General features: G+C 39.5%; 1 protein-coding gene across 2 annotated transcripts in view; it reads left to right on the forward strand.

Moving 5' to 3' along the window:
- Positions 1 to 20,223: 20,223 nt before the first annotated feature.
- Positions 20,224 to 25,176, forward strand: part of PPP2R5A (protein phosphatase 2 regulatory subunit B'alpha) — a 99,987-nt gene continuing 95,034 nt past the window's right edge. Inside the window, exon 1 of one of the 2 annotated variants that reach the window (XM_082400299.1) lies at positions 20,224 to 21,166. In XM_082400299.1, coding sequence (XP_082256425.1) covers positions 20,986 to 21,166 — 181 coding nt within the window. In that variant the 5' untranslated portion in view covers positions 20,224 to 20,985. The remainder of the gene's footprint in view (positions 21,167 to 25,176) is intronic. The other variant, XM_082400300.1, reaches the window with a different exon arrangement.

Consider the following 25,176-nt stretch of genomic DNA (forward strand, 5'->3'; position numbering starts at 1 on the left):
CCAGATAAACTACCATGCAACTTTGAGGGCAAAATAATTATATTATAAAACATACATTAGGAATGTTTAACATTTACAAGCAGTCACTAAAAGAACTAATAAAGGATTTATTCCAGCAAGAGGAAATGTGAATTCAGAGGAAAGGCATGGGGCAAAGGAAACAAAGCATTTGTGTTTCTTGTCAATGAAAAGCAAGTGACATTGCTGTGGTGGTTAAGCTGTACCACTTTCAAAAATGCCAAATGCCCTTGAGTTCAGTAATCTTAATATTTCATCTCATACTCCCTACTTTAATATACTGTTTTTAATTTCACTAAAGGAGAAAATTCTATTTTCAAGTACAGAGACCAAAAAATTTTTTGGCAAGAACATAGTTATAGAAATTTTAAATGACCAGAATAAATCAATTATATATAGACACAATGTACAAAGGATACAAAAACACTCTTCAAAAAAATAGTTATAAAACATCAGTTAAAGAAAAAAAAACAAAAAAAAACAAAAAAAAATCAGAGTTGGGGGGAGAAGGTAAAGGAAATACAACCATCAAAAAACTGAGAATGGGGAGAACTGTTGTATCCTGGACCCTGCTCTGTCACAAAACCAAGATCACTTCAACTGCTTAACCTACAAAATAAAGGATTGAGGGACATCAACATTCTTGATCCTTGACCAAAGGAGTTGTTCATCTAAAAGATCATTAAGGTATCTTTTTGCTCTATTATTTAGCAAAAATTATATAGCAGCCACAAGTATAAAATCTTAGCCTTGTAATATATATGAATTAAAGTTTTAACTGTTCCAAAAAAAAAAAACTGATTGGAATGAGACCTTGTGTCACTTTCTAAAATTGGACGTGGCTAAAAATAACTGTTGGAGGGACTTGGGAAAGAAGGAGCTTTACCTTGAGTTCTAGGAATGTCCCGCAGGGTGGGTTTCCACTTTGCTTCCTGACCTCTGCTCCGTCCTTAGCTACCACCTCTGCCCTTCTCACTCCCACACCACTTCTGTTCTGCCTTTTTATGCTTATCTCAAACTTTTGCTTAAAACTTCCTCTCTCCAGTGATGCTCTTTGTTCTTTGTAGAGGATGCTTGAGTCTCCTGAGTCCAAACTCAAAAAAAGTTTCCCCCTAATTTTTTCAAACGCTCCCACTTGTTGACCAAATATTTTTTGAGCAACTATCATGTGCTGTTGGCGAATTCACAAATTATTAAACATTCACCCTGCATGATTAGTTTAAGCAATACAAAGTAATATATGATTCAATGCCAAATACACACAATGGGTGGGGGGTATTTCAGGAATTTAGAGGAGAGAGAGAGAGATCATACTGGAGCTGGAGTCCACACTGAAGGCTTCATAGAAAAGCAGGCCTTCAGTCTAGATGGTAAGAGGGTGGAACTAGGGAGGTTCAAAGTAAAGCAAGCTTAGGGAACAAATACTCGCAGGAGGAATTTCATGGTAAAGAATAATAAAAATATGGGACTTCCCTGGTGGTCCAGTGACTAAGACTCTGCACTCCCAACGCAGGGGGCCCGGGTTTTATCCCTGGTCAGGGAACTAGATCCCACATGCTGCAACTAAAGAGTTAGCATGCCACGGACAGGAATAAAGACACAGACGTAGAGGATGGACTTGAGGACACGGGGAGGGGGAATGGTAAGCTGGGACGGAGTGAGAGAGTGGCACGGACATATATACACTACCAAGTGTAAAATAGATAGCTAGTGGGAAGCAGCCGCATAGCACAGGGAGATCAGCTTGGAGCTTTGTGACCATCTAGAGGGGTGGGAGGGAGACACAAGAGGGAGGAAATATGGGGATATATGTATATGTTTAGCTGATTCACTCTGTTATAAAGCAGAAACTAACCCACCATTGTAAAGCAATTATACTCCAATAAAGATGTTAAAAAAATAATAAAAAAATAAAGACTTAGCATGCTGCACCTGAAGACCCCGCATGCTGCAATGAAAATCCCGCGTGCCGCAGCTAAGACCCAGCTCAGCCAAATAAATAAATAAATAAATATTTTTAAAAAATAATAAAAATAATGTTTAACATTATTATTATTATTTTACTATTATTATTTAACAGTATTATGTTTAACATTATAAAGAGTACTTTATGGTTTGCAACTTCTTTCATGCACACACTATTGAATTTAAGAGTGGTGAGCTGATACAACAAGGTCCTGCTGTATAGCACAGGGAACTATATCCAATCTCCTGGGATAAACCATAATGGAAAAGAATATTTAAAAAATAATGTAGGGACTTCCCTGGTGGTGCAGTGGTTAAGAATCCACCTGCCCATGCAGGGGACACGGGTTCGAGCCCCGGTCCAGGAAGATCCCACATGCCACGGAGCAACTAAGCCTGTGTGCCACAACTACTGAGCCTGCGCTGTAGAGCCCACGAGCCACAACTACTGAGCCCACGTGCCACAACTACTGAAGCCCGTGCGCCTAGAGCTGTGCTCCACAACAAGAGAAGCCACCGCAACGAGAAGCCTGCGCACCGCAACAAAGAGTAGCCTCCGCTCGCCGCAACTAGAGAAAGCCCGCGTGCAGCAACCAAGACCCAATGCAGCAAAAATTAAAAAATAATAAATAAATAAACTTATAAAAAAATAAAATTAAAAAGAATGTATATATGTGTAGAAAAAAAATCTAAAAAAGAGTGGATTTATGTATATGTATAACTGATTCATTTTGCTGTACACCCGAAACTAACACAACATTGTAAATAAACTCTACTCCAATTAAAAAGAAAAAAAAAGAAACCTAAAAAAAAAAAAAAAGAGTGGTGAGCTGAGCCACATTATGAAACTTCTGAACAACAGCTAAGACATGGAAGATTCAGCAAGCTTGTGGTTGGGCAACCACCTCCTGTCAAATAATTCTGCGTACCTTATCTTATTTAATTCAGGAACTAAACTTGTGAGGTAGATGTTGTTATCACTATTTTACAAATGAGTAAATTAATGGTTAAGAAACTTCTCAAGGTCACATAGTTAATAAAACAACAATAGCTATTACACATGGTAATTACTATGTGTCAGATACTATTTAAGAATTCTTATAACAACTCTATGAGGTAGAAACTATTGTTATCCCCATTCTTCAGATGGGAAAAACTGAAGAATGGAGATGTTAAGCAACTTGCCCAAGATATACAACTAAGAAGTGTCAGAGACTAGACTTGAATTTAGGCTATCTGGGTGTAGAGCCCAGTCTCTGAAGCCTCTAATCTAGAGCAGAGCTGCCAATAGAAATATAATGAAAGACACAAATGTGAGCCACATATGTAATTTTTTTTTTTTTGGCCGTGCTGCACGGCTTGCGGGATCTTAGTTCCCTGAACAGGGACTGAACCAGGGCCCCTGCAGTGAAAGTACTGAGTCCTAACCACTGGACCACCAGAGAATTCCCTACATATGTAATTTTAAATGTTCTAGTAACCACATTAAAAAAGTAAAAAGAAACAGGTAAAATTAATTTTAATAACACATTTTTAAACCAAATGTCTCAAACTATTATCATTCCAATATGTAATCAATTTAAAAATTATTATATATTTCACATTTTTATGTGGAATCTTCTAAATCCAGTGGGTTTTTTTTTAACTTAGAGCACATTTCAATTCAAATGTTAAATTTTCATCAGAAATATTTATTCTGTAATTATATTTCATAAAATTTATAGTTAAAAAGTTAGAGTTGCATACCCAAATTATTCCTAACTTACTGAAAAGTTTTCCAATGACTGAACTGAGTTCCAAACACCACTCTTTTAATATTTGCATCTGTATTGTCAGACTTGGTTTCTTTATTTTAGAAGAAATGATCTGACTTTGAAGCAAATCCTGTCAGTTTCAATTTTTATCTAAGTTGAGTAATTCACTAACTCTTCTGTCAACCCAGTATTATTAACATTAAATTCAAAGAAGTATTGCATAAATTGGAAAGCAACTATGAATTCATTGAAATTAATATTTTATTAATTAATTAATTTAATTAATTAATTAATTTATTAATTAATATAAATATTAATAAAATAACTCATATTTTTATTTTCGTTTTTGCAGCTAATTTACATAATGCTCTTGATTACAATGAAACATCTGTATATTAATTCATTAACTCTTCTGTCAACCCAGTATTATTAACATTAAATTCAAAGAAGTATTGCATAAATTGGAAAGCAACTATGAATTCACTGAAATTAATATTTAATTAATTAATTAATTAATTAATTAATATAAATATTAATAAAATAATTCATATTTTATTTTCTTTTTTGCGGCTAATTTACATAATGCTCTTGATTACAATGAAACATCTGTATATTAATTCATGTTTGAAAAACGTGTTAAATTGTTATTATTGATTATTATTATGAAAAATTTCAATTTCAACATAAACTCTTGTACTTTCTAGCTAGATCACAAATACATTTTTCCTTTCCTTGGAACTTCAAATTTAGCTCATTCATATGCAGTATGATATCAGTGAGAAAACATAAATCACACTGCTATCTTTTTGTCTTTGATTATTGAATATTTGGCAAGTATTCCTTTCGTTTCAAGAAAATCTTTAATTCAAATTAACAGTACAATCAATGTATGTAAAGGTCCTCCACTACTCAACCAAAGAGCATTGGAAAAGAACATGATCACTACATTCATTTTCTTCTATTTCTCTCTACAATTCTATAAGCTGATGATTCATAGTATAACATACACAGAAAAATTTTAACAACTATATCCATGGCACTGTTCAGAAAACTGAACACAAATATCTTCATATGTATCATATAGGAGGAATGAAGCAATAGAAGAAAGATCTGTTTTTTGCTTTAAAATTTCAATAAATCCAGACTTCCAACATAGTTGGAGAACTTTTCATTGTAATGGAAACTACATTTTTCATATCTGGCTGAAGCCTTTCTTCGACAGTTGTAAAAGACTCAACAGTATCTATACCAATGAGTTCAGTTTTTAGGCTGCAAAATAAGGCTTTTTTTTTCATGAGTTTGAACATCTTTTGAGATAAAACATATCCAAAGTATTAACCATGCAATATCCCATATCACAATTACTCTAAAGCGAAGAAAGCCCTTGCAATTTTTCAAAACTTGAATCAATTGAATTTTTATACAGTTAGAAAGATTTTGTATTCAACAAGCAATTATTTAGTACCTTAATTGAATAGCTTTCACTTTTTGTAAAGAATATCTTTTCAAGTTTTTTTCTTATATGAAAACAAAATTTTCAAAACTAAAATAATAATATATTTTATTATCTCTCCATCTAAAAATAGTTTTAATTTCTGTGCAAGAATCCAACTCATCTTATAGCTGGCCAAAATTATAAGCTCAGATTCTGCTAAAAATTGTTTTTAAAATGTTTGTTAGACATTTAATTTTAATTTCAAGCAACTAATATTAATTCTCTTTGGTCTGTTAAGAGGAAACAGTTTATCAAATTCACTATGTATTTGCTGAAAATATGTCTTAATATTGTCCACTTTATTATCTTTAAAATTATTTTTTGCAAAACAAGCAGCTTTTTCATTTGCTTGGCTGCAGCAAATTGCAGTTGCCATTCATTTCAAAATCTGCAACATACCTTCTTCCAGTCTCTTTTTTTCTTTACTATTTTAGTCGGAGTACTTACTAGCTTTTGCATCTCTACTCAGTTGTGTGTCGGTAGTATGCCATCATTTTAAATATTAAAAATTTCCCATACTTATTTTTTAAATTAGAAACAATTTATTACTTCATAAATAAAATTAAAATAAGTTTCAATTTCAATACTACTCATGATTTACATAGATATTACTGTAACTTCCACTATCTGCATAAAATAATCAAATAAACATAATCTTACTTTACAAAGATCATTCAACCCAGTCAATCCATTGAAACCAACTAGATCAGAGATATGTTTATGTGTGTAACTAGGCACACACCCAACACATACACTATAACAATATTTTCCACAATGTGCTTAATAGGAAAATGATTTACAGTGCCTCAGGTTTTAAATTAAAATTAAATAAAATTAAAAATTCAGTTCCTCAGTCACGCTAGCTACATTTCAAGAGCTCAATAGCCACAGGTAGCTAGTGGCTACCATATTGGACAACACAGCTCCAGACTGTCTCTCAGCAGCAGAATCAGACCTATGATTCAAACCCTAATTTGAAATCCAGTATGCCTTTATTAACCCCTTCTTGCCTCTGAAGCCAGGCTGCAAGGAGACATCCTGTGGCCTCTCAAGTTCAAGGTCTATAAACTTGGGTTAAGAGAGCCAGCATAAGTTTTGAACAACCAGGACTACAGGCATGTAAGAGGCTGAGGGAACAGGTGTGGGTCTATTTAGAAGCAAAAGGAGGCAAATGACGCATAAAGCACTTCTAATGGTCCTCGTTCAGAGACTCACAGAGAACTGGGCTCAATAAAAGCAAAATAAAGTAGGGAATAACATGAAGCCCTACACATAGGAAGCTTTGGGAAGCTGAGGGCCAAACTCACATCTGTTTAACGGTGAGGAGGCATGATCGATCCCTGTGGCAATCTAACATAAGTGCTACTCGGGTACCAATTTCACTAAAGATGTCTGGCAGAGGAGTGACGAGATTCTTGGGTTTAAGGAAGCCACTCTGGAAGCAGTGAACTTCAGGATAGACTGGATAGGGAAAAGAATGGAGCTTCAGGGAATTCCCTGGGGGTCCAGTGGTTAGGACTGTGTTCTTTCACTGCCGAGGGCACGGGTTTGATCTCTGGTCAAGGAACTGGGATCCTGCAAGCCATGTGGCCAAAAAAAAAAGAAAGAAAAAAAAATTTTTTTAAGAAAAAATTTTAAAAATAAAGAAAAAAAATGTTTAAAGAAAGAAAATTTTTTTTTTAAAAAAAAAGGAGCTTCAAGCCCAGTTCTGAGATGATTGTCGTCGAGAAGTAAGGTATGGGGACAAGGAGACTAAAAAAATTTTAAAGTGAAGAAAGTTGGAGATGCCACTCCACCCTTTTTTATTCTCAAGAGTTCCTCTTCTTACTCTGTAATATGTCTGCATCTTTGGTATTTGAGTTCTCCAGAGGGCCCACCTCTTCTCCTTTAATATGTTTCTGTGTTTGTGTCTCCTAGGCTGGTTTCTACTTTCCCACATCACAATTTGTACAGTTTGCTCCAATTTACAGATCTTTCGTTCTCCTCCCTGGACTAAGCCTTCAGGTACTGGTCCATTCAGAAAATCACTCCATTATTGAAAAAATTCAGAATGCATTTTCTATCTCAATTGATTTTTACCCTTCTTGGGGTTTGTTGAATTTATTGAATGTATGGGTTTGCGATTTTTATCAATTTGGGAAAATGTGCTGCCATTATTTCTTCAAATATTGCTCCTGCTCTCCCCACCCTCCTTTGGGATTTCAATTACACTGTTTTACAGCATTTGATATTTTCTCATGGGTCACCAAGGGTTCCAGGTTTCTTCTTCTCTGTAGTACGGATAGTTTCTGCTGCTATATTTTCAAGTCTATGATCTTTTCTTCTGCATCGTTTGAGCTGCTGTTGAGTCCATTTGGTAAATTTTTCATTTCAGATATTGTACTTTTCAGCTCTAGAAGTTCCATGAGTTTCTTTCTTATAGTTTACATTTCACTCCTCATTATTTTCATGTTTTCCTTTAAATTACTGAGCACATTACAGCTCTTTTACAGTTTTTGTCACCTAATTGCATAACCTCAGTTTGATCTTTTTTAAGCTTTGTTAGGGAAGATCTAACCTTTACTTTAGGGCTAGTTTAGCCCTACTACATCGGCATGCTCCCTCTAGGGTCTCTGCTAAAAGCCAAAAGAGTTCAACAAGGTCTCTCCATTCTGCCTGGTTGGAACTTGAGTGTTTCCCAGCTCAGCTCAGGAACTTGTTTAACTTTTAGCAATCTAAGAGTTCTCTTTCCTGAGTCTCATAGAGTTATACCTTATGCAGCTTAGTATTCAGCTTAAGACTCAAGGGGACTCAACATTTCTTTCTCTGTATACCTCCCTCTTCTCTGGTGCTCTGCCTCAAAAATTACCGCCACCTCAGCCTGCCCAAACTCTGATCTTTTTGCCCTCATTTTAGCAAGACTGTTTTGTCTACTCGGATCCCCCCTTCTTGTGATCTGGAAAGTGCCTCTAAGCAGAAAGCTAGGAATATTGTACATATCACTTCATTTGTTTCTCTTCTCCCAGGAATCACAATCCTGCACTGTGTGTGTGTTGTATGATGAAAACAATTATTTCACGCATTTTTGCCCAAACTTCTTGTTTACTGTGACAGGCGAAATCCAGTTTCAGTTAATTTTCATGTCTGGAAGTGCAAGTTTCTTCATCATGATTTCTTTTTGCACTGCTAAAATTGCTCTTGCTTAAGTCAATAAAAATATTTTTCTGTACAAGTCAAACTGTCTTCTAACTTTCCTCCCTGATGTCGCTGACAGCCTATTACTTCCTTTCTCCCCAGGGATCTAAGGAATTGCATTTCCCTTGTTTTTGTTTTAGCAACCCATCTGTTCTTCTAGTTTTTACTCTGCTGGTGCTACATCAGTGTCACTTTTCCTGTGGGTGGACATCGTCTAGAGTGGTGCTTGAGGCTCTTTTTCTTCCATCTAGCTCCTTTTGGGGGATCCTTACTCTGGTGCATGAAGGTTGGCAGTCTGTCTGCTGGCTGGATCTGACGCATGTTGCAAAGGATTCTCTCCATATCTGGATTTCCCCTTTCATAAATGCCCAAGTATCAGCTCAATCTCACCATTTTCAAAATACAGAGACCCTACTTTGTTCACTCTGAAATTAAAAAATACATAAATATAAATATATTATTTACTATGTACATACTGTATAGAGAATAATATAAACACCCACCAACCCAACATCCAGCAAAAAGAATGTATAGATAAAGCATTACAGATATAGGTATAACCCTCACTGTACCCCTCCCAATTGTGTTCCCATTCCTATCCTCCTTCCAGGAAGTAAGAAGCTTCTGATTTTGATGTTTTTAACTCTCATGAATATAATGCTATTTATTATTTAGGAATATAGATAGATATATAGATACATAAATAGATATGGCATGAGTGTATGTATATATAACTACATATATACTCTCTCTATACCCCTAAACAATAGCATTTTACATGTCTTTAAGCTCTACTCATTCATTCAGGGTTATAGCTTTTCTGAGCTGCAGTGTTTGGGCACAGTAGAAAAAACAGACACTCAACAGAACTCTATTTACCAGAGGCTAAGGGGTCTCCTAGTAGAGTGGTTACCTTAAGGGACAAAGGAGCCAGTACAATTGCTTGACCTAATACACAGCCTTGGTCATCTTGGGGGAGGGGCAATTCTGGCTACAGCAAGGGTTTGCCATTTGGTTTTATTTCTTGAACTCATGGCAGAATTCTGGGGAGAAAAAAGGGTTACAAGGAAGAACTAACAGCACAACTACTACTGATGCTACCACCACCGCAAGTACCATCACCAGATCTGTCCCTCATGCCTAGTATTAGTCAGGCACTGTGGTAAGTGTTTTTCAAAGAATTATCTCTAATTCCCCAAACATCCTCAAAGTAAGTTTTTTTGTCCTTGTTTTACAGATGAAGAAACTCAGGCTAGAAAGACCTTAACCAGCCTAAACACAGACAGACCCTCATCCCAAGCTTTAATGAGCGTCTTCATTCGGAGAGTCCACAGACACGTTAGACTCAACATGGTCAAAATTTCTCTCTACCTGTAGCCTCCTTCCCCTTTATTCTCTAAGTTAATAGCTGCAGGAGTAATCCTCTTACATCCAGGTTTGATCAATCACTGCCTGCTCCTAAGTCTTCAGTAGCTTCTCACCCTGCCATTCAAAGTACTCTACACTAGGCTCCCAACCTATGTTCCAGCTTTATCTCCTGTTTATACTCCAGCCAGACTAAACTAGCTGCTGTTCTCAAATATGCCACACGTTTCAGCAACTTTGCTTATGCTTCCCTTTACCAGAATGTTCTCCCCCTTCCCTCTACATATCTACCCACTGAAATTCTGTGCATTTTTCAAGGTCAGTTTTAAATGTCCTGCTCCTCGCTGTCACCTGTCCTTCACCTCCCCCCCAGGATGTTATTTTTCCTCCTTTAATTCTAGTTGCATATTGTCTGTACATCCCTTGTCATGACTGATTCTCTGTGCATTGGACCTTTCTTCCCCATGAAAGTGTAAACTCCAAAGAGGCAAAAGCTGTGTCTCCCTCATCTTTGTTTCCCTAGCACCTTGTAGCCCATAGAAGGAAACAGTAAATCATTGAATTGATGGAGTTCTTCTCTCTGAAGAAGACCAGTACTCAAAGACTTCATGTTGAAATATGGAGTCCAACATGTGCAAGGACTGGTATTGCATCCTCACAAGGTTATGGTCATTCTCCAGTCCGATCCCATATCCTTGACCCTCAGTAAGCTGAAATACAATCACTAATTCAGTGTGAGGGAGTGGGACTGAGCTCCTTAGGGCAAGAAGAGGTCTTAGCCAGTCAAGAGGCTGGAGAAGCTGGAAACCTTACACAGGCTTTGCTTCAAGCTGGAAAGAGATCCTCAGTTGGTAGATAGATTTCTTCTTCCTCTGTAAAGGTATCATAAAGAGATTTTGTCACAGTTTTGTGATTAGGATGGTGGTTAGGAATTAAGGACAGTGTGTGTGTGTGTGTGTGTGTGTGTGTGTGTGTCTGTGTGTGTGAGAGATGGTGTGTCCAGAGAAGTCACTGAGCCCTATTTGTGAATAGCAAGGGCTGCCTCATTCCTGATCCCTGACCCTCTGCCATAGCAGGTACAAGTGGCTGGGCCCTGCTTCTCTCCTGTGCAGTCCTACTGCGCGTTTGGCACTGGAGACCGCCGAGACACATGACAGGCTACACATCTTTTGCCCATTTGTTTCTGTCATGATTTTTTTCTCCTTAAAGAGGAAAAAAGAGGCTTGTGTTGTTTGTGTAATTTCCTTCTTTGCTCTGGCCTACTCCAGGCCGTCAGCCCAGTCTAGTCTTCATCTTTCCCCAAATTAATATACAACATGTCATCACCTCTTTTTAAAAATAAAGATCCAGCTCTCCGCCTCAATGACCTTAAAGAACTATTAACTCGATGTGTCTAACCTCAGAGTCACCTTTGCTTCCCCTTTCCTTCCTTCCTCTGACACTCCTTTCGTCTCCCTCCCACAGAAAAAAACTGGCTTAGCTTTCGAACCTTTGGTTAAAGGCCCCCAGTTCATGTGGTCAGCCAGTTCAAAACCTTGGCACCCTTTGTAATTCTTCCCTTTGACTTGCCACCCCCCATTCATCAAATCTCTCGGGTGTTTCCTTTGTAATGTCTTTCATATCTATTCCCAGGGCCATTTTTAGTTTAAGCCAGTGATCATCAAGGAATGGGGGATGGGGATAGGGGGGTGGGGGTCTGGATTGTCACTTGGGAATTTTTTCAAATACCGTATAGCTTAGAAAAGCTCCACAGGTGCTGACACACACTGCTCAGCACCGCTCAGTCAAGTCCTTCTCCTGGACACCTGTCCTCACCTCCAGCTAATCTTGCTGGCTTCCACTTTCCCCACCCAGTACTCTTAAAACACTGCTTTCCACGTGACATCTTCCATTCAAACGTGCTTTGGCGTCTCCCCACTGACCTCAGCATAAAGTCCAAACTTACAGACACTCCATAATCTGATACCATCTTCTTTGTCTGCTGCTACCTCAAAGTTTTCATAGCAAACTCCCTTCAGCTTCCTGACATATCCCCTTCTCTCAGGGCTCTGTACCTTAAACATCTCCTTCCTGCTTCTTGGAATAAATTCCCCTTTCTGGGTTTTCCTGACTAACTCCTTTTTTAAAATTTATTTATTTATTTATTTTTGGCTGCATTGGGTCTTTGTTGCTGCATAGGGGTTTCCTCTAGTTGCAGCGAGCGGGGGCTACTCTTCACTGCAGTGTGCGGGCTTCTCATTGCAGTGGCTTCTCTTGTTGTGGAGCACAGGCTCTAGGCGCACAGGCTTCAGTAGTTGTAGCACGCAGGCTCAGTAGTTGTGGCTCACGGGCTCTAGAGTGTAGGCTCAGTAGTTGTGGCGCACAGGCTTAGTTGCTCCGTGGCATGTGGGATCTTCCCGGACCAGGGCTTGAACCCATGTCCCCTGCATTGGCAGGCGGATTCTTAACCACTGCGCCACCGGGGAAGTCCTGACTAACTCCTTATGTTCTTCAATTCTCAAATCTAGAACCTCTTCCTCCAGAAGGACTATCTTGCTCCCCACCCCATAGATTCTGCATTCTTCCTCTGTGCTTACCTTTGACACAGCACTTATTATACTGTCTATGGTGGTTTGTGGGTTTTTTGTTTTTATGTTTTCATTTTACTTTCCTTTCTAGACTCTCTGAGGGAAAAACCTGTTGTTGTTGTTTTTTTTTCTATCCCCAGAACCTAGAGCAGAAAATAGCCTATAATAAGCATTGAATGTTTGTTGAATGACTGAATGAATGTACCTTTTCCAGCTTTCTCTCCCACTACCCCTCTAGAAATCACCTTCTCTAGGAAAGACATCTAACATCCCCTGTACATGCCTGTACTTCCCCACCCGTGTGCCTTCACACCCTTCCTTCACTGACTGGTGGGCGGCAATATCAAGTAGTGGGGGAGGAGGAGGTGGGCATAATAAGCTGGACACTTTGCGCTGGAGAGATGTGTAGTAAGTAGCTGGATGGTGCTCTCCCCTAACACGTCTACTTTTCTTTACTTAGTTAATTATTCCCAATCCTCTGGATCCAGCTAAAATCCCATGTCTTCCACCTCAGCATGAACGTCACCTGTGAACTCCCTTGGACTTTGTTGTCTTGGCTCTCATCAAATACTGTCCTGAATGAGAAGTTATCTTTTTTTTTTTTTTAACATCTTTATTTAAGTATAATTGCTTTACAATTGTGTGTTAGTTTCTGCTTTATAACAAAGTGAATCAGTTATACATATACATATGTTCCCATATCTCTTCCCTCTTGCATCTCCCTCCCTCCCACCCTCCCTATGAGAAGTTATCTTTCCCTGGGCTTATGCCTCATCTCTTCCCCAAGAGCTCATGCTCCCTTAGGGTCAAGACCACAAAGTTTAGCCATGGGCCGTGTTCATAACAGGCCTCATAAATTGGTGATGGTGCTTGTTTGGTCCATAGCATGACCAACCCTCCTGGTTTGTCCACACATGTGTGCAATAATACCATGTTTCCTCTGGTGCATATTCCCTGCTTTGTTTCCATAGTTGAATTTTAATTGATGTGAGCTCTCCCCACTGATGGTGAGCTCCATGCAGGCAGCCTTGTGTCATTCATGGCTATTCGTCAATCACCTGGAATGAACCAGGCATGTTATAGGAGATTAATGAATATTTTTGGAGTGAATGAATAGGAAACATTGGGCACCATTATATCTCTTGATAATCTCATTTTCCTTCTAGGTAACAGGACTTCAGAGCTCTACATATACAAAAATTTTAAAGTGCTGGGCATCTTATGGCAGTGACAGTGCAATCCATTCAATTTCATTTTTGGTGAATGTCTTTGTACAGAGTGAATAAAGAGAGCTTGAACTTTCACTGATTTTTACAAGAGAAGAATAGAGGACCCCAGACATGCTAGAATACAAAAAATTGCTCCTGGACATGACAGAAGTCACTGGGACCAAACCCCCAGGGGAATAGGGAGGAATGTCACACAGATGAGAGGGACTTTAATAGAGAATCTTGTTTGATCTCTTTTTGCCAGATTCTTTATATGAATAATGCTTAGTACACAGTAGGTGTTAAATTTATGGTGATGATTATATATACACACCCAGAGACACACACAGTTTTTTTAAAAAAACTGTATCCTCTGGTATAGAAGTCAAAGCTTAGGATCTGAAAACACTGGAGAATTTCCAGTTCAATAATTCCTGAAAATCCCATAGTACTACTAGTATTGCTTCTTCAAAGCATAAACACCTCCTGATATTGAAGATACAAGGTCAATTTCTTAGATGTTCAAATTGATTATTTTCTGCAAGTTTGAGCCAAAATAACAAGCCAATAAGAGAGAACATATTGCTGGCATGCAGCCGCTAGGTATTTTAAGACAGGGACTGCTTCAAAGCTTACTACATGCTTCCTCCAGGCAGATGAAAGAGGAAGACCACTTATAGGTTTCTATAAAATCTGCATATGAGTGGAACATTAAGGAGCCATACAGTATTTTTGTAATCATTGCTCCTCAATATATACCCAGAGAGCAGTCCTGTGTTGAATTTAATCTTTGCTTTTTCTTTGCCCATTCACCTCCAGGTCAAATTCTGACACAAGGTGTGGCAAAATATATTCTTCTGTTGCAGTGGAATTTTTTTTTTTTTTTGGTAACATATTGTGTGAAATAAATAAATTCATTGACTGAGATACGGAAATCTTTTTTTTTTTTTTTTTTTTTTTGGCCACGCGTCTTGCAGGATCTCAGTTCCCCAACCAGGAATTGAACCCGGGCCATGGCAGACCACCAGGGAATTCCCTGGAAATCTTTTTAGTGATGAAGAAATGTGGGAAATTAGTTTCTTGAATGGCAAGTATTCTTTTCTGTTGTTGTTCTTATCCATATGAAAACTTCATTTTGTTTCAAGGCTTACTTCAAGCATCTCTTGTTCTGTTAAATTTTCTCTGACTCTCTCTTCACAAACCAAATTTTCTCTTCTTTCCACTATGTTTACACAACACCGTAGGGAACATTTAGGGTATAGTCTTTGATTTGTTATGCTGTCCGTCCTCACTAAATTGTAAGGTCCCTGCTTTATTTATCTCTTCATTCCTAGTGTCTGGCATATTGCCTGGCACATAAAAGGCACTTGAAAAATACTTGCAACGTTGAATTAAAGAGTGGAGAGTTTGCCAGTATCAGTCTTTTAAATCCCACTCTGCAAGGACAAGAGGATATGGCATGAGCTGAGCCCCTTCAAACTATATCCTGGTTCCTCATCTAGTATACAGGTAGGATTGGGCACACCAGGGGTTATTGAACATTTATGATTGCAACCCACTTAAGATGAGGCAAAAGATCTCACAGCTGTGGAAAAAGGATTCAGAGATAATCATAAAGTATAAGTGTACCAGCATGTTTTGGGGGGATTAATAATACCTCTACTGTACCAATAGCTCACATTCAATCCTTCTGCAAGTCCTATGTAATCCTCCTCTAAAAAAAGTCTCCAATCTAACCATCTCTACCGCCACTGACCTAGTCTAAGTTCTTGATTGACCAAGACAATAGCCTGTATAATAGTCAGCAACAAACTGATTTAATAATGACAAGCTTAACTGAAAGCAATTAATAATTAAAAGCAAAAATGGCAGCAATTGAAAACCATGACTACGGATCTTGTGCTGTTAACAAAGGACCCTTCCTGAAAATTGCAGGAATTCCAATCATCTCAGTGTGTACTTGTGCTTGAACAGTGGCCAGAAAGACAACACAGAATTAGAGTCCTTGAAAAAAATCTAGAAAAGCGCTGAGTTTAGTTTATGAACCAAGTGCCGATAAGCTTTGACAACTTGCATAGTAAGTTATTGGTCAGAAGATCTCATTGTACATAGAAACAAAAGTCTCCTGTAAGATATGAAAAAAAAAAAGACTTTCCAATTTGGATCAGTTTGAAGGAGGACCTTCTTGGTCTACCTGGGGTCAGGTACCAACTTGACCTGATTAGCATCTAAGGTCCCTTCAACTTTCATATTTTGTTGATGCATAGCATGTATATATAAATATCTGTTACATGATGAATTAATGAATAAAATAATGAATGAATGAATAGGTATGAATAAACCTGTAAGAACTCTGGAAGGTTCACTGATGGATAGAGCAGTGGTTTTCAAACTTCTTCAGGTGGTGAAATAACTATAAACCATGTAGCTTTTGATGGAACATCTAAAAATGTGAATTTATTAAATCTTAAGAGAGTAAACCTATTCTATCTCTGGAAGCACATATAAGAATCTGATAGCATTGATTCCCTCCCAGGAGGGGACCTGGATTTTGGGAGACAGAAATGGGAGTGAGACTTTTCCTGTTACCCTTTCATTCTTTCTGAATTTTATGTAATTTGAATGTATTTAAATAAAAAGGAGTGACATATTAAAAATTAAAATTTTTATGATAAATCAGATACTATCTTGATTTAGATTCCAGTATAGTAAAGCAATAGAAAAGAATCAAACTTTTAAGAAAGATGTAAGGAAGAAATTTTATTTTATTTTATTTTATTTTTGTAAATTTGGAAAAGACCACTACTATTTGATTCTGCAGATAAAACACATTTGTTTGGTGTTCTGTTGGAGCACAGTTTGGGTATTATGGCTCTTAAGGAAAGAGAACGTTGACAGCCAAAACTTTGCTTGGACATGCTTTAGAGAATTTCACAGTGATTTGAAAAGAATACTCTCCCTGATGCACTCTTTAAAAAAAATATTTCTTCTATTATTCTTGAAATTTAAAGCATAAATAATATGTTCAGCCATCAGAGGTGCTGGAATTTTTTTTTTCCCCCTCGGATGCACTCTTTAAACCATTAAAAGACTGTGATTTTGCTTTATGGATATTGTTGTCTCACGAATTATTTTCCCCAGCAAGCTAGGTATTGTGAATAAAAGAATGAGAACACTAAGCATACTTATGCTTATGGACTAAGGAATTCAAGTCATGTGGGGATAAAGTAAACCAAAGAATTTGCAGTGGTGAAGCCTTGACCTCTGAATCACATATGGGTCTTCACATATGGGAAAAGGCAGGAGCTATACAGCGTGGAATCATCCTTGACACTCTTCCTGTGTCAGAGTTACATACAGATCAGCACTGACATTGCAGTTTTCTGTTAGATGATTATTAGTGAACAAATCTCTATTTAGGACCCAGATACCTTATTTACTTAAGATAGTGCATGGAAAATAAATGTTCAATAAATACATATGTCTATAAAATTATCATGTGCAAAATATTCATTTTCCCAAGTGCTTTGTTTTATGTATCATATTTAAAACTCATGTCAACGTTGTAAAGAAGGCTGGTTACTTATTTTTTTCTGATAAACAAATGTGGAAACTAAGACTCTGAGAGGGTGAGTGACTTGACAGGCCCAAACTATTGTAAGGCCTTTTGATTCTTTGACTATTGTATTTTCCATCTCCCCCAAAATGTTTGGTGACTTCAACCTGGAATGCCATCCTTCTCTCTTCTTAGGTTCTGACTCACTCTTTATTTAAAATTTTTCTCAAAATTCTTCTCCGAGAGGCTGTTTCAGAAAGCCCTGACAGTTTTGCTGGTTCCAAGCCTCCGAATAATTTGTTTCTAGTATCTATTTTCTATCTATTCTATTTGGTCTCTATTTTCCATTATTTATTATCTATCATATTCCAGTATGAATTTTAGCTTTATTGGTGTGCTTTCTGTTATTTATTTCCCCTTCTTATCCTATGTAAATGCTCTTTATTATAAATAGTACTACCCTTGACTTTTAGACATTTATAATCTATTCTAAATAAAATCCAGGTGACTAGATAATAGTAGTTTCAAACTTTTGTGTGCATAAGAATGACCTAGGGAGCTTATTAAAAGTAGATTTCTCAGTGTTTTTCCCATAGGTTCTGATTCTGTGTGTCTGGGGTCAGGTCCAGGAATCTGCATTTTATTTTATTATTTTTATTTTTTTAAAGAAATTCACGTTCTTTTATTTATTTATTTATTTATGACTGTGTTGACTCTTCGTTTCTGTGTGAGGGCTTTCTCTAGTTGCGGCAAGCGGTGACCACTCTTCATCGCGGTGCGCGGGCCTCTCACCATCGCGGCCTCTCTTGTTGCGGAGCACAGGCTCCAGACGCGCAGGCTCAGTAATTGTGGCTCACGGGCCCAGTTGCTCCGCGGCATGTGGGATCTTCCCAGACCAGGGCTCGAACCCGTGTCCCCTGCATTGGCAGGCGGATTCTCAACCACTGCGCCACCAGGGAAGCCCCAGGAATCTGTATTTTAAATAAGCACCTCAGAGGATTTTGATACAGGCGATCCAATGATCATGCTTTCAGAAACCTTGTTCTTGAGAACTAAAAATTAGACTGTTACATACTGCATATCTATCCTTTGTTCAGTAAAAGATACAGAAGTATAAAATAACTGAGTTCTTGCTCTCTTAGTGTTTACAGACTTCCAGGGGAGAAAGAGCAGAGCGCCTGCCATCTCTGACATTATATGATGACAGACCCTGTGAGTGTTATAGATAATAAATGCTGTAGGAATATAAAGAAGAAAGGCATCACTTTTGGCCAGATTATCATGAATGGCTTCATAAAAGATAGGGGTTGAGCTAGGGTTAGAAAAAACAGTTAGGTCTCAACAAGATGGGGGAAAAAGTGGATTATTTCAAGATGTTGGAGCTGAGGGTCAAGGAAGCACTATACTTTTAGGGTACCAGTATGTAGAATGATGTGTCTAAATTGAAAAAAGAGTTTGTGTAGGGACATGGCACGATTTATGCCTGGAAAGACAGCCACGAGTTAGATTGAGAAGAGCCTGGAATTGGGACTTTATTCTGTAGGTACTGGATGGTTCTTCACACGTGCCAATAAGATAAATGTGGCATTTAAAAAGACTGATCTGGCAGTGAGTTTGAAAGCCCTGAACTATATTTGGTGGTTGGTTGTGCAAATTATAAGGAAGGCTTAGTTTGAACGTTTGTGAAGGTAGATTCAACACAATCTGAAACTTGATTTGATGAGGAAGGTGTCAAAGACGCTGCTGAGTTTTGAATCTCCTTGACTAGGAGGCTTGTGTACGATTTCATCACTCAGTAAATCTAAGGAAGGAAATATTTTAAAGTAGTGTTTGGTTTTAGATCTGGACTCCAACTTCCTACCCAAAGTTGGCATCTTCGGTACATATGCATCAGATAGTTTTGCTTAAATATATGGCAACTATTTTAATTTTGTCGAAAGGAAAATGTCTGGGGCTCGTGGGAGAGAAATGGAGATTGGGGTCCGCCAAGCCGCAGAGAAGACAGACTGTTCAGCTCACTTATTTTTATTAAGCATCATTATACAGACAGCGCCACACAAAAAAACTAAGATGACCAGCAGTCCTGTCCTTAAAAAGTTTAAAATCTGGATGGAATCTACAGGAGATCCCAGTAAGAGTAAATGGCAAGCCCTCAAATCCACAAACCACAGATCAGCCAATTTGTACTCTTCCTGCTGGAGCAGCTGAAGGCCTCTGGCTGAAGAAGAGTGAAAATTAGGATACTAAATTGGGAATGAGAAATCTTTTCCTGCAGAGTGTGGATTTGGGAAACCCTTTTCAGTAGTGGACGCCAGACTGCCCAAACTCGCGCTAGAACAGCTCTCAAGAACTCCAGCGCTAGAGCCACCAGAGCTATAAATTTATCCGGTAACTTCCAAGTGCGCGGCTTAGGGCAGGCGAGGCTCCAAGGCCCGCCCACAGAGGCCAGCACCTCGCTCTGATTGGACAAATTCAATTCCTCGCCTTCCTCTGCGGGACTACTTCAGCCATCAATCACACTGCTTGTTCCACCCCCTACCAGGCCTTTGCTCCACCCCTTTTCAGTGACGTAACCCCTGACGCTCTTTCGCGCCCCAGCCCTCAAGCTCTCCACCAGTCGCTTCAGTTCCTCATTGGCCAGTAGAGAGGGGAGGGAAGAATGGGCGCCTTCTATTTTGTTCTCTAAACTGCCTCCTCTAGTTTCCCGGTCTTCTCATAGGCTGTCAGGAGCGCAATTATAGCCTGGAGCTGTCGCGCAGGCGTGCAAAGCTGCTGGCTGGTGGAGGGGCACCTCCCCTCATTCCTTAGAGAGTTAGTTACACTGTTGTGACGTGAGAGTGGCACTCCGCTTGTCATCCTCACTAACGATTGGCTGTGGCCGAGGTCCGTCATACAACCACGCCCCATTCCTCTGCCTAACCTCCCAGTTTGATAGCCCTTGCAGAAGGCCAAGCTTCACCCCGTTGCTGCCGCTTAGCCGTGCGATTGGCTGAGGGAGCTGGCATGCTTTCCCACCCCCTACTCCTTCCCGGGCCTCCGAGAGGCTGGCGGGACCCCGCGGAAGTTGTCAGTCAATCTCCTCCCTCCCCATCCCCCGCCCGGTCCCTCCCCCTGGCCGCGCGCCCTAGCGCGCGCGCGCACACGCACTCACACTCCCCCCCTTGCCTCTACCCAGCACCTTCTCAAGTTGTAGCGGTCGCTCGCCAGGGGTTCTCTGTGGGCTGCGGAAGGGCGCGTGGGGGAGGGGGTTTGGACTGCTCGGCGCTTCGAGGAGCGAGTGTGTGTGCGCGCCCAGGGCCGGGGCGGCGGTTCACCGCCCCGGGAGATGAGGGGTCGGTGCTGACAGGGAAGAGCGGACACCGCGGCAGTGGCGACAGCGGCTCGGAGGGGACCCGCGATGGCAGCGCCTCGAGAGGAGGCTCCAGGCAGGGCGGGCTGCGCTAGCTGCGGCCACTGAGGTGCTGGCGGGCCGGCCGGCTGGCGACCCGGGCTGCAGGGACGAGAGGCGAGTTCGACGTCCGCACCCCAGCGTCCTCGCTTCAGTTGTCTAAACTTCGGGCTCCCGTCCACCCGCCCTCCGAACTCGGAGTCAACAACTTCTTCACCCCCCCCCCCCCCCCGTCTACCCCCGCTCTCGCCTCCGTCGCCCCGGGAGCTCGCCGCGCGTCGGGGACCAGGAACCTACGGCACTGAGATGTGGCCGTGAGGCGTCGGTGGGCGGCGAGGAGAAGCTCGGCGGCGCCCGGGAGCGGGAGGGCAGTGCGGCCGGGGGAACGGGGCGGAGGGGCGCGAGCTCTCGGCGCCTCTCCCCCGCCTTCTCCTCCTGCCGCTGCCCGTTCCGTGCAAGCAGCAGCCGGAGCTGCCAAGCGCCAGGGCCGTGGTGATGTCGTCGTCGCCGCCGCCGGCGGGGGCTGCCAGCGCCGCCATCTCGGCCTCGGAGAAAGTGGACGGCTTCACCCGGAAATCGGTGCGCAAGGCGCAGAGGCAGAAGCGCTCGCAGGGCTCGTCGCAGTTCCGCAGCCAGGGCAACCAGCCGGAGCTGCACCCCTTGCCCCAGCTCAAAGGTAACCTCCGAGGGCGCAGCCCGGGGAGGAACGCGGAGGCTCCCCTCCACGCCGCCAGTCATTTCTTCATTTCTTTCTGGGGGTTCCTTCTGCCCAGCTGGGGCTCGGAGTGTGTGAGTCGCGTTCCCCATGCTTCCTTGGCGTCCTCCCACTCCCCTTTGATTCAAACAGGTTTGCTGTTAAGAGCCTTGCTTCTTTTCTCACTTCTGGGTTCACCTCAACTCTTCCGGTCTTGGAGGAGGTCAGCACCCCTCCCCACCTGCGCGCTCGCTTACCTGCCCTTGCTACTGGAACTCTCCTCTTGCGGCCCGAGGGGTAGAGTTCTTCACTCTTCTTCCCCGAGCCTTGCCCTTCCCCATCTTGCTTTAACAACCTGTCTTACGTTCCGACCTTCCCTTTCTGAGACCTGCCTCTTTTCGGCCACTCTTAGCCAATCCTTTACTTTTCCAATTATAAAGCGCCTGTACGCACTCTCTTCCTAACTTTCCTTCCCATTGATGGTTCCTAAGAGTCTTACAGACCAGGAATCCTAATGCAAACACCGGTTAAGAGTTACCTGGCCTTTAGATTTATTTATAAAGAAAAAGCCTAAAAAATCTGACTAGTGTAGTGTATTACTTATTGGGTCATTAGATTTAAATGTTACCTTTAGCCCAAAGAATAGAAAGACTTAAAATACTTGATCGTCTTAGAAGATACACACGGTAAACTTGGAGAGGTGTTAAGGAGTAGATAGTGTCGCTTTGCAATGGAATGGGAACTTAGTTCGCCAAGCAGTGATTCCAGGGACTTTGTAGGTTTGTACAGTAATTCAGATTGGTATCCGTGTCAGTGCCTTGCAGGAGAACTTGGCACTCCTTTTGGCTCACTCCTTTTTCCCACTAGGTTTAGAGGATTAAAAAAAGAAAGAAAGAAAGAAATTGGTTCCTGGTGTTCTAGTTTATTCTTTGTGGATTACTACCTTTTAATTTTATAATTTTAATGTCTTTGCTTTTTATGAGATAGGCATCATCATGGAACAAGATGATAATGGTCCTAAACATTCGAAATTTTTTTTCGACAAAAGAAACCTGATAGAAATTTAGATCATCTGTTTTGCAAGGCCAGGAAATGAAAAGTTCATACTGAAATAGATAAATGTTCAGCAGGTTTTTCTATCAGTTTGAAAAAGCTCCAGCATCCCCTTTAAGGCCAGTCTGGTTCTGATTTGTCTTTGGGCCTATGAATCCAGCCTTAGTTTGGCTAAGAGTCTAAAGAAAACCCCAGATCAAATCACAGTTGACCTGCAATAGCTCTGGAACCCCATTCAGATCCTACACTGCCCTGCCTCTTGGGGTGCTTCTAAATTAAAGACATCCCACAGCCAGAATCAAACTGACTTTTGAAAGAAGGTTTTATTTAAGATGTGTAGCCTGTGGTATTGCATTTATCATTTGCTATTTAGTATACAAAAACTGTGAAAATTTACATAGCATAGTCAACGGTAGACCACAATGATAGTCATTGTCAAGACTAATTTTTGAGTGATGTCATAGCTATAAAAGAATATCATCTTACCTATTAGGACATTGAACTACTATTCATGAATTTAAAATTTTAAACTTAACTAAAACATAGATATTTTTACCTTTTTATTTTTTTTCATTAAATTGGCAAATTATTTTTGCAGTTTGAAGGTTTGGTACTAGTGTTTTTCTTTCATGTTTCTTTAATTTTCTTTTTAGTAAGATGTTCCTTATATTGTTTTTTTAATATAATATTTACTTATATTTAATAAAAATAATTGAATATTAAACATATGGTTGCTTCAAGCCAGGAGATGCAACTTTAATATATTTTGTTTTTAAAAGCCTAGCAAAAATATGCAGAGTCAGTATTCATCCAGGTTTCATGGTGTATTGTTCAACAAGTTGAAGGTGCCATTGAATGTTTTATTTATAGTATTTTGCTCACTAGTAGAGAAAAAAATAAAATTGGAACTTTAGTTTTATTCTGTATGTTTTACATGAAAATATAGTATTCTTTATAAGGAAAGTTACGTATTCAGGATAAATTTATGTAAATTTAATTGAGGAATAAGATTCTTACTTAGATTACCCACTAGGAAAAACTACTTTTACTCCAGATGCCAAAATGCTTGAAAAGTGATTTTTTAAAAATTCAGTTGCTTCACTTGGTACTTTGGCAGTGTCTTTGATACCACAACGTTGAGTGCTTTTTCTGTCAGTAGTAGTTTTTTCCATTTGTGGCCTTAACAAAAACCAGTGGAAAGCCCTGTAATACATGTATGAAAGAGAATTTTTCTTCCTGCTCTGAAATATAATCTTGCTGTGGAGTGATTGAATGTCTGTGACCATCCAAAATCTTTTAAGTGTTTATGCCAACCTGCTTATGTTACACTTTGTCCACATGAATCTAAACTGGAAAGGTGCCGGCTATTTTCCTTAAAGCATGCTATGGGTAAAGATTAACAAAATAATCCCATTTTTTAATCTATAAGAAGTTTATTCGTGTGAAATAATTTAGTAAGTGGGTTGCAGGATTTTAATGGTGAAAATGTTCAGAGAAAATTCTGTTTTATTACAGAAAGTATTTAAAAAACAAGCCTTGTTAAAAGGATGTTTTAAAAATGAGAAACTTATGTGGGTCATCAAACTTAACTGCCTTATATTTTATAGCTTAAAAAAACTTTTTTTCCAAAATACTTGAAATTTCTTATGTTCATTCTGTAAGTTCCTCTGAGAACTAGGTATTAGAAAATAAAGGTAGGAACATTCTGTCAATCATTTTTTTCTGTATTTAAATTTACATTAGTATAATACTTAATTTTTCTACCTTAAACTTTTCCTCTGGTAACCAACAGTTAGGAGACTTTTAACTTTAAAAAAAAAAATCAGTTAATTGGAAGCTTGTCAGTCTGTTTAACCTTTTTTGTGTAAGTCTCTAGAAGGATTGGTTTGGTAAAATAGTAGATGCCATACAGTTATATAACATTTAGTATTTACAAATTATTTTACACTTTTCTTTAGATTTTTAAATTATAAAAACAGTATTGCTCATAATAAGTGAAATAGTCCAAAGTTGTATAACATCTAATCCCCGATATCCCTTGCTTTTTCACACCTAAGGTAATATTGTGACAATCCATAGCTCAATGTATTTTTACAAAAATTATATTTCATTGTGTTATCCCACCAACTCTGTGCAAGACCAATATTATTCCCAGATGAGAAAGCTGAGGCTTAAACAGCTTAGTTTCAGGCCTGTGATTACTTATCTGGATGGTGTTGCACCTGACACTGGTACCCAGGTTAAATGATTTCAGTATTTTTGCTGTTATCCTGCTTTATGAAATTTGAGCAGTATGATAGAGTTGGGTCATTGGGGTCAGCCCTGGGTCAAAGGTAAAATTTTAATCTTTCTGAGTTGCTTTCCTTATCTGTAAAATGGGGATAATACCTTCTATCTCCCCAGGATTTGGGGGATTAAGTGAAATAATGTAATTAGTGCCTGAAAATAGGCAAAGAATGTTAGTTCCCATTCTCTTTGATATTTGAAAATCCAGATCAAAGATATTTTCTAAATGAAGGATTCACATAAATAGTAAACTTTGCTAGTGTACTTAATGTATAATTTGTTTATAATCAGTTTTCACATATGATTTATGTGAAATGAGGTGAAGCTGTAACATCAGCATAAGTGTGGATGTGGAAATAGGGTAGAGTGACTATTTAAAATATTGAAAGTTGTAGTTAGAAGTTTTTTATCAAGCAGAGAAATTGAATTAACCAGTAGAATTGTATAGATGTGCATTTCTTATGGGAGACAGCCAGTAAATGGCAAAGAACAGAATGAAACTGGCTTTGAGATTGAAGTCCCCTTCAGATGAGGTGAAGAACTTACCAAGGTTCCTCAGTTTCTTTGTTGGTGTATTCTTAGAAGCTGGGTCCCACTGGAGGTATTTAGTCCAGTAACAGTGGTGCTCATTTGAAGTGCTTTGCTTACATATA

Source organism: Balaenoptera borealis (assembly GCF_965194805.1).
Source record: "Balaenoptera borealis genome assembly, chromosome: 1".
NCBI lineage: Eukaryota > Metazoa > Chordata > Mammalia > Artiodactyla > Balaenopteridae > Balaenoptera > Balaenoptera borealis.